Source organism: Trypanosoma cruzi, genomic scaffold, assembly GCF_000209065.1.
Source record: "Trypanosoma cruzi strain CL Brener 1047053517149 genomic scaffold, whole genome shotgun sequence".
Taxonomy (NCBI): Eukaryota; Euglenozoa; class Kinetoplastea; order Trypanosomatida; family Trypanosomatidae; genus Trypanosoma; species Trypanosoma cruzi.
In genome coordinates, this window is record NW_001849404.1 from 1 (window position 1) to 9,517 (window position 9,517).

Below are 9,517 nucleotides of genomic sequence, written 5' to 3' on the forward strand. Positions count from 1 at the left end.
ACCTCACCCTGTGCAATACTCCACTGAGTGAAGTGATGATGCTGTATTTGTCGGAGTGTGTAAGTCTAGAGCGTGTGGTGGTGAATTCATGCCGAGGATTGAGGTCACTGGAATGTTTGTCCTCGCTTCAGCGGTTAACCGAACTATCTTTGCTGAATATGGGCATAACAGAAGAAGGCCTCGCTTTCATTAGTAGTTGCAATTCCTTACGACACATACAGTTGGATAATTGCATGAAACTTCAGGGTATTAATTGTTTGGGATCGTTAATTGGCTTGCGAACACTCAGCGTTTCACGGAACAGGGTTTCAGACGATGGAATTCGAAGTTTAAGTAATTTGAGAAATTTAGAACAACTCCGACTTGTTTCCTTCAATCGCCTATCGAGTGTGGAGCCTGTTTTGTGCCTGGACAAGCTTCTAGAGTTAGACCTCACAGAGAATTGGGTCACAGATGAGGGCTGTGCGGCACTGGCAAACTGTGGCCAGATTCAAAAACTCAAGCTTGCTTCGTGTCGCTGTGTGTCGGATGTGCGGTGGATTTGCGCCTTGACATCTCTTCGATTTTTGGACTTGTCAAAAACGCACGTGCGAAGCGCTGACCTCCAATTACTGACGATGTGCCAACGGCTGGAAGAACTTCATGTTGCTTCATGTAGCGGTGTGAAGGATGCGTCCTTCGTTGAAGGTTTGTTGTCTCTTGGACACCTGGATCTTACCGATACAAGCATAAAAGATGCCGGAACCCAGTCTATTAGAAAATGCACTGCGCTTACTTTTCTCTCATTGCAGGATTGTCGTTTTTTGACGGATATACAGTTTGTGGAGCCACTGAGGAACCTGCTCAACCTGAATTTGGAAGGCACGGAAGTGGTGGACGCCAACATTATTCCGCTGATGCACTGCACAAAGCTGGAGGTTCTTTCACTTCGACACTGTCTTTTTTTAACAGATGTTCGCTGCTTGCGGGAACTGAAGGCACTCAAGTCATTGGATCTTTCCGGGACCTATGTCACTGATGAGGGGGTATCTGACGTATCACAATGCATTTCATTGGAACGGATTGATCTTAGTGAGTGTTGTCTCATTACCCACTTTGAGTTTCTTCGCCCTCTAACTGCGTTGAGGCATGTTATTGCAGATCGTATGAATGTGTTGGATGTGACTGGCTTAGGAGGAAGCGGATCCGTGGAGAGAGTGTCAATTGCCGATTGCAAACGGCTGGGGTCCATGGGCATGCTGGAGGCCCCACGACTGCTGGATCTTTCTCTGAAAAAGAGCGCCATTACAGACAGTGGCATACACAGTGTTCTGCTGCGGTGCCATTCTCTGCGACGTCTCAATTTACAAAATTGCACATCCATCACGGAACTTAGTGCTGTTGCACAACTCCCTTCACTTACGGAGCTTTTGGTGCGGAATATGAAAATAACGAATAAATCTGTTGCATTTGTAGCACGTTGTGCGACTTTGGAGAAACTGCAGATGGTGGAATGTGTTGAAATCACAGATGTGAACAGTCTAAAATATTTGCACCGGCTGGTGGAACTGGATCTCTCAAGGACAAGTGTCACCTCTGGGGGAATTGTGGGCCTTGCACGCTGTTATAACTTAAAGAAATTGAACCTTAGCGGCTGTCGTTACCTGACGGAGGTGAATTGTTTGGGAGAACTGCGTCTGCTGAGGGAACTTCACTTGGGACGAACTACAGTATCGGATAGCGGTATAGTGGGACTCTGTCGCTGTATGCAGCTTGAAACCCTCATACTCACAAACTGTAGTCAAATTAGGGAGGTGGAAAAGCTCCAGAATTGTCTGCCTTGCCTCGTAAAATTTGATGTGTACGGCACGTCCGTCGAGGATTCTCGTCGATACCTTGGTGTGGGCCAACGTGTCCAACATGCGTGTGTTGTTCTCTGAGGCTGCAGAGCTGGTTTTTATGCAGGTGGAGGTGTGTGTGTGTGTGTGTTGGTGGTATCGCAAGGGCCTTGGTGTTGTATGAAATTTGTTATTTTGTTGCTGAGGGAAGTTATGGAAGGAAAGCGAAAAGAAAATAAAAATCGGAAAGTAATTGTGGTTTGTTGTTTTGTCTCTCCCCTCTCTTCAGCGGTACGAGGTAATATTCAATTCTGCAGGCTGACAGACACACGTATAACCGCGGGACGGAGGGAAAGAAAGGGGAGAAGGTGGGGAGGCAGCCTGTTTTTTTTTTTTTTTTTTGGTTTTTGGTTTTTTCTCTTACTGAGACCAGTAAGAAGGAATATATTTTAACTAACTAAATATATATATATATATATATGCGCTTCTTTTTTTTCCGTCCGTGTCCCACACCGTTAATTTCACGGGTGGGAAAGCCAAGCAGGGAATTATTCTGGCGTATTGAGGGGTGAATTATTTACAATCTGCGAAGTGTTATTTCAGTGCCACACCAAGTTTATTATTGTTATTATTTTCTTTTTTTTGTGGGTGTGTGCATTTATATGTCTATATGTGTGTCCTTGCAGCCGTCTGTGGCCGATGCTTTTGGAGTTTCTTTTTGACTACTTTTGGATCTACATACAAACACGCATGACATTCTTTGCTTTTTCTCTTTTCTTTTGTTTTTTTTTGTCTCCTTGCCTTCTGGGTGCGTGTTTTTATTTATTTATTTTTCTTGTTGTTGTTGGTGGTGGTGGTGAGTCCTACCCTACTTTTCTTTTTTCGTGTTAGGATGGATATGTCAATCACTGTGCAGCTCGTCTTTGCGCCAACGGGGTGCCAATTTCCGGTGGAGGTGAAGCATTCAAGAACCTCCCCCGTTTTCACCAGCTCGTCGTTAGCATCGTCATCGCAGTGGGGTGTTGCGCATTCATCAAAGATCTTCGTCTCTGATATCGTGTCGTGTGTCCACAGCTGCAGGCTCACACCGCTGCGCAATGCCGACACGGAGGGAAATGTGAAGATTTTTGTTGAGTTGTTTGACTACGACACGCTGAGACCCCTGCTAACCAATGAGCCGGTGGTGGAGGGGCAAAAGTTGCTGCTTTTTGTGCCGACCATTGTGGCCGATTCTCTGGCAGAGCACCTGCTTCATCAGTGGCGTCTAACCGCAGCGGATAACCAAATTGTTCATACGGAAGAAGAAGAACGTTGGAAAAACCTGCGGCAGGCGGTTTTGGCGCTCAATGTTCCCTTAAAACTCCATCAAGATCTCATGGAAAAGGAGTTGAAAACGTCTATTCATCTTCTTGAGATTACCTACTCACAATTAAACGATGCGAAGGAAAACGTACCTCGAGTGTTAGAAAGTATGAAGGAAGTAAAGTTGTTCTACGATCCAGAAGTGCCGCTAACAAGTCTTGCAGAGAGAAGCCATCTCGATGCCGCTGTTCAGATGGGAGAATCAAAACTAAGAGAGGCGGCGAAGATTCTGGATAGTGCGCAAGCCATGGCCCCTGCAGTTATGGAAGCCATTAAGGCAGAGGCGCAGGCCAGTAATGATGTTGAAAAAACATCCGCATGGAAAATGTTTTTTCCATCAATCAAAGACGGACGCGAGGAATCTTCAGTTACCGCGTTGATGTATGAGGTTGACCGCAAGGTTCAAGTCGTGCGTTCGATTGTAGAAGAAGTAGCCAAAATAACGAAGCGCTTGAAACGGTGCCAGCATTATGCGTCGGCCGTTTTGGGTCATGTAGTGGAGCCACACAAGAAGTTATGCCTACTTCCGGAGGGAATGGAGGCCGCTAGGGAAGTGGTGCATCGCCGAATCATTTTACGACGTGCTATCCGTCGGGTACTCGTTCCTTTAGAAGTGGAGTACCATGCGACGGAGCGAATTATTCACAAATTTGCAGAGAAGTGGAGTCAATGGCTACCGGATAGCCTCTACAGGGGCGTGTCAACTCCGCTCCCGCCTTTGTACCCCCCGGATGACTTCATTGCGAAAGACATGGACCATCTTTTTCTCGATATTGAAGATGATGAAACGGAGAAGCTCTTGGCCGCCATTGACGCGATGTCTTCATCGGTGCCACAGGAGAGTCAGGTGACAGAAAAGCGGTTACAGCAAATGGAGGCGAAGCTGCAACGTTGTAAAGCAGTGTTGGAGAGTGCCCAGAAAGAAAAGGCCGAACTTGAGGAGGCGTTGAAGCGAATGGGGACATCCTCGTTATCCACTACACATCCTCAGTCGTAAAGGGGGACCGGCGCTGAAAAGGGAAACTCCGAGATGTAGTGACAGTGCTGCCTTTAGTTGTTTTCCAAAACACGTTTAGAAGAAGTTTCTCCCCTTCTCCGCATCTCACTTTTTTTTTTTTCCATGCCTCTGTTTTTGTCTCTGGTTTGGTTTTTAGATTTTCTCCTTTTTCATCGTGATTACTGGGGCGACGGGCACCCCCTCCTTTTTTTCCTTTTTTATGTTCTGTGTGTGTGTGTGTGTGTGACTCTGTGACTCACTCTACTTTTATTGTTTAGGAGATCCAGTTTTTGGTATTATTTGCTCCTTCTTTTTCATTTTTTTCTTTTTTTCTTTTCTTTTTTTTTTTTTTTTTTTGTGTGTGTGTGTATGTGTGTATTTGTGCCTTTTTTGATGCTTTTGTGTTTCGCGCGCGTGAGGGGAGGTTTAATGAAAAAGGTTATTTGCGCCACGTCTTTCTTTCAGCCCTTTTTTTTTTTTGTGTGTGTGTGTACATGGGTTCGCGCAGCGGAATTTATTATGCCCTTCTGCCTCCAACTCCCCCTGTTATTGCCACTCACCATAGCGGATGCATAAACTACCTTTTTTTTTTCTCTTTTTTTTTTTTTTTTTTTTTTTGAGGGCTTGTGGCAGGGGAATGGTGTGGTTCGGCATGTGCCTGGTAGACATGCATAATAGCACTATTCATGCTTCTTTTATCAAGTTTAGGACTTTTTGCGAAGTCCACAGTTACACCCACCCGCACACAATCTCTCTCCGCCACGGGCGGGGGCGGGTAAAAGGAGCCTTTATCAACTCCTTTTTGTCATTTACTTGGTGATGATGGAGAATGGAGGGTCGTCTTGGGCTCACTGTTGTGTATTGCATGAATACGTATGGAGCCATGAAGACGAGACGACGAAACCACATCGTGTTTCCTTTTTTCTTCTCATCTTTTTGGATTTGAAGAAAAAAGTAAGGCTTGGAGTATTTATTTATTTATTTATGGGGGGAGTGGGGGGTGTCTGTTGTTATTCTATTGTCATCAGTCCGTGTGCGTTGTTGGACTTCTCTTTTGTTGTTGTTGTTTTTGTTTGTTTGTGACTTGCCGTTTCTTTTTTGCATAGGTGGGAAGGTAGAAAGGAGGGGAATATTTTACACATTATGCCTCCACTGCTTGCCATCAACATCTGCATTGTATCGTCGTACTTTGATGCAGCCGCGATTCCTCTTTCGTGGTCTCTGTGCCCCATGGAGGGCTACGGAAGCATGCAGTGGGAGAAGGAGAGGTCGTACCGTCTAATTGGTCTTGAAGAGAAGGCGCTCCGTCGCGGCTACGGACACCCCCACTGCACCGTTGCCCAGCTTAGCATCCGACCCTCTGATCTAGATGCATTACGAAACGTGGTGCGGGAGATTTGGCTTTCCATGAAGGAATTGACAGAAAGACAAGATGCGACAATTAGTTTAGTCGCATTAGATGATGGACCTTTTTTTGCCACAAGCAAAGATGGAGAAGAGATTCGTCTCCCCAGCATCAGGATTTTGCGCTCCGAGACTCTCTGTGCATTACATGAAAAGATTAGTTGTGCGGTGCTCCCATATCATGTGCTTCCCGCCACACTTGATGTAGGGAAAGCCGCTTTTCATCCGTCGTTTCCTGCTGATAACGCGGCCACAGTGGAGTGGATGAAAAATTACCTCTCAGAGAATTGCATCGATGCGTATAGTCCTCATATCACTCTCGGTGCCACCACGGTGAAGCCGATGACCTCTTCCTTTCTTTTCAAGCCCACCACCGTGCCCTGGAGAGAGTGTCGTCTCGTCGTCAGTCGAATGGGTAATTATTGTTCTTGTTTTGAGATATACGATTAATAGGAGAGAGCGAGAGAAGGAGATAGAGAGGGACTGAAGCGGAAACCTTTGTTGCGCGGGTTTGTTGCATCACACGCGGATCTCAAGACATGGATGGGGTGCACCTGGTGTAATCGAACTTCGGGAGAACGTGAACGAACGGGTTTCCTTCCGTTGGTTTGAGACGTCCACGGCCTGTTGGCTTTGGTGATACATGCAAAAGCTGTTCGGGGAAAAGGGGTAACTGCGTGTGTGTTTCTCCTGGTAAAATAAATAAATAAATGAAAGGGAAGACGATTGAAAAGGGGGAGACGGACTCGTCACCGTGACAGAATCCCACACCCTCTCCAATACGTCATGGGCAAGAGTCACGCATCCCCCTCTTACTGTGTTGCTGATTATTATTATTATTATTATTTCCCCACTTTTTCTTTGCACACCTTTTTTTAAAATCACATTTCAAAGTAAATGGCAAGGAATTAATGAATATAAATATATACAAATATGGTGGGTTTTGGGTGTGTGAACTGTCGTATGTTCTTCAGGGATAGACAGTTCCAATCACAGTCCTGAATTAATTCACTTTAATACTGGCGATCACCGCTTTCACATTGACGTGCATTTTTTCTGCATCAACAGCAACGGAAGGCGGAGGGGCAAAAGTCTATTGGCATTTATGACACCGCCGTTCTTCTTTGCACAGTTTGTGGCATCTCCCATGCAGTCGGTATACGGGGTGCTTTTTCGATGATGGGTGTGTGGGTCTTTTTTTTTTTTTTTTTTTTTTTTACGCAGGCTTCATCGCCTGAATGAAAAAATAAAAAAATAAATAAATGATTCAAACAGAAGGAGAAATTAGTGAACAGAGAAACACGAAGCGAAACGAACGCTTTTGCGGCGTTTTGAGAAATATACTTTCAGAAGTTTTTATTTGGAGGACCCACATTTTGCCCCCCTTTTTTTTTTTCTTTTCTATCCAGTTCTTGGCGGTGGTGGTGTGGGGAATATAATTATTGCTTCTCCCGGGTATATATATATACCCGGGAGAGAAGGAAGAAAAAAAAAAAAAAAAGAACAGGGAAGTTCAAAATTAAAATTTTTGTGTGAGAGCGTGAGTTTCTTTGGATAGGTGAATTATGTCGACAACGGCAAACGTTGTTTCAATGCTAGCCACTATAGCCACCGTCGGTACAGTCAGTTCCCCGGTATTCACTGTGAGGAAGATGGAACAGCAGTGTTCTGTAGGGATCATGACGCCAACCTTTTTTTGCGCCCAACTTGCAAATACGGTTGTGTGGTCTATTTACGGTGTTTTGCAACTTTCTTTTGCCATCATCATATGTAATGTTATTGGGAACGCCGTCGCAACATACTGCTTGCTTGTCTTCCTTTCGGTTGCTCGGATGGAGGAAAAGTCAGGAAATCGACTTGTTAGTACAACATACAGAAAGTCCTTGATGACCATTGTATTTACTTTAATTATTATACTCTGCTTATCTACCATAATTGTCTTTCTTGCGTTTATTTCTCCTCAAAGTGCCAGGGTCTTCAATGGCGTTCTTGGAGGCTGTACCTCTGTTCTTATGCTTGGCTCGCCCCTTGCCCTTGCTGGAACCATTATTAAGAATAAGAACGCGGAGGGGCTGGCCCCAATAACCATGGCGTTTGGGTTAGCCAACACGGTGTTTTGGTTTTGGTACGGCATTTTGGTGAATGATAAATTTATTATGGTTCCAAATTTTCTTGGAGCAGTGGCATGCTTTTCTCAGTTTGTACTTCTTTTTATTTATGGGAAAAGACCTGGAGAGGCTGTTGCGGTGAAAACTGCCATCGCTCCGCTTCCTTTCGTTGAGGATTGAACGTGTTAGGTTTTTTTTATATGTTATTCCCTGGTGTTACCGATAAATGGAGGTTTGCTTGTACACAGTTTTTTTTTTTTTTTTTTCCTTTTGGGTGCTTGTGAAGAGAATGATCGCGGGAGACCTGGCCAACTTAATTAATGTATTTCTATCGTATGAATGGTTGGAAGAACACGGACTTTATGGGGGAGAGCAGGGAATTGATTGCGGCTAAATAATTTTATATTTTTATTTTTACCGTCCCACCCGCTCCCTTTTTTTTTTTGATTCCCACCACGCGGCGGTGTGTTGTGGCCGCGGGACCCCAAAAGTCCGCCAATTCTTAAATAATGATGCTTCAGATCCTAACTGAGTAAAAAAGGTCATTTAAGCGGTCAGAGATATATATATACATATATGTATCAGAAGAAAACACCGAGGCAATTAACTTCTTCTGCGTTACCTCCATGCTTCTCTATCTTCTTTGGTTTCTGTAGATAATTTCAGTATCCGGCCAGCGGCCCGGAGGATTATTGTGTGTGTGTAGGTGTGTTTGCTGCCGCCCAACTCAACCGTATTTAATAAATGAAGAACACCAATATTTCGCGTTGAACTTTTTTTTTTTTTTTCTGTGTGTGTGTGTGGTTTGCTGGGATTTTGCAGAGAAGAAAACGCATTTCATGAGAAAATGACGGCGTTTCCACCATTTGGCTGCAAGAGGCGGGGAATGAGACGCCTGCCAAAAGAAGCGGAAGTCCAGCAGCATTTGCCCTCAGTGGAGTTCAACACTTGCGGCGAATTGGCGATATTTTGGGCTGCGCTCTGGCCGTTGAATGAAAGGGAAGACGGACGCCAATAGTTCGGAGCGGCATTCGTCACTTCTTGCTACCGGGGGGCGTCACGCGACAACTTTGCTTTTGAGCTTACGTAGAGTTCGTCGATTCCTCAACCCCATTAACGCGACGGAGGGTCTGCCGAAGCAGAGCTGGAGATCAGTTGAACAGAACCCGAGCACAAACAGGATATGGGAAAGGGAAGCTTCTGGGGAGGATACCCTTTGCACAACACACATGGGGAAATCTCCAATAAGCAAGGGTCAGGCGTCTGGAGGATAGTCGCATCATGGGCGTGCCTGCTTGGGCACGACGACGCCACAATCCACCAGAAGTCAAACGCGCCGTGAGGAGAATAGGCAGGCGATATTTTCTATTGCGTTTTTTCGAGTCAATTTTTTGACATGCATTGCGGTATCGCGTGCCCCCAGACCTCATGGTGCTGTGCCGTGCCCCAGCAAGACGCAGCTGGTCCGGGCGCTGGTTGATGCCTTCAGCCCTGCGCCTACTTCCACGACCCCGTGAGGGAAACATTGCTGGCTTCTGGCTTCCCCGACAATACAGAGCAATTTACCCTGGCACCACGGTGAGGTACCTAGCCCTGAAATCACCGGGGAAATTGGGCCAATGGAAGCCGTGCCCAAGAGCATAAGAGTCTTCGCCACTCCGAAAGAAGTGGGACATTTACAACACAACTGAAAGGTTGGCAGTTACTATAAGAGACGACGAAATATTCTATAAAAAAACAAAATCACTACTCAACAAAAAATTATAATGCGCTCCACTGGCAACAGAACAAGAATTTTTTCATACTCGCCATACATACAAAATACAAAT

At 45.4% G+C, this 9,517-nt stretch overlaps 4 protein-coding genes across 4 annotated transcripts, besides 12 other annotated features; all 4 read left to right on the forward strand.

Moving 5' to 3' along the window:
- On the forward strand, positions 1-1,919 carry Tc00.1047053511629.10 (hypothetical protein, conserved; the record flags this gene model as incomplete). The annotated part of the gene is made up of 1 exon (XM_800943.1): positions 1-1,919. A coding segment is annotated over one exon (1,919 nt), but the record flags the coding sequence as incomplete, so codon positions are not given.
- Positions 1-9,517: a sequence feature (heterozygous, non-Esmeraldo-like haplotype).
- Positions 2,202-2,239: a sequence feature (T-rich).
- Positions 2,279-2,298: a microsatellite.
- Positions 2,574-2,663: a sequence feature (T-rich).
- Positions 2,710-4,176, forward strand: Tc00.1047053511629.20 (hypothetical protein, conserved; the record flags this gene model as incomplete). Its single annotated transcript, XM_800944.1, has 1 exon — positions 2,710-4,176. One exon carries the CDS (start codon positions 2,710-2,712, stop codon positions 4,174-4,176), a length of 1,467 nt encoding a protein of 488 aa, XP_806037.1.
- Positions 4,403-4,422: a microsatellite.
- Positions 4,484-4,533: a microsatellite.
- Positions 4,759-4,794: a microsatellite.
- On the forward strand, positions 5,320-6,030 carry Tc00.1047053511629.30 (hypothetical protein, conserved; the record flags this gene model as incomplete). The annotated part of the gene is made up of 1 exon (XM_800945.1): positions 5,320-6,030. The coding sequence occupies one exon, from the start codon at positions 5,320-5,322 to the stop codon at positions 6,028-6,030; it is 711 nt and encodes a 236-aa protein (XP_806038.1).
- Positions 6,407-6,427: a microsatellite.
- Positions 6,775-6,798: a microsatellite.
- Positions 6,822-6,844: a sequence feature (AT_rich).
- Positions 7,146-7,868, forward strand: Tc00.1047053511629.40 (hypothetical protein, conserved; the record flags this gene model as incomplete). Its single annotated transcript, XM_800946.1, has 1 exon — positions 7,146-7,868. The coding sequence occupies one exon, from the start codon at positions 7,146-7,148 to the stop codon at positions 7,866-7,868; it is 723 nt and encodes a 240-aa protein (XP_806039.1).
- Positions 7,962-8,382: a mobile genetic element.
- Positions 8,080-8,105: a sequence feature (AT_rich).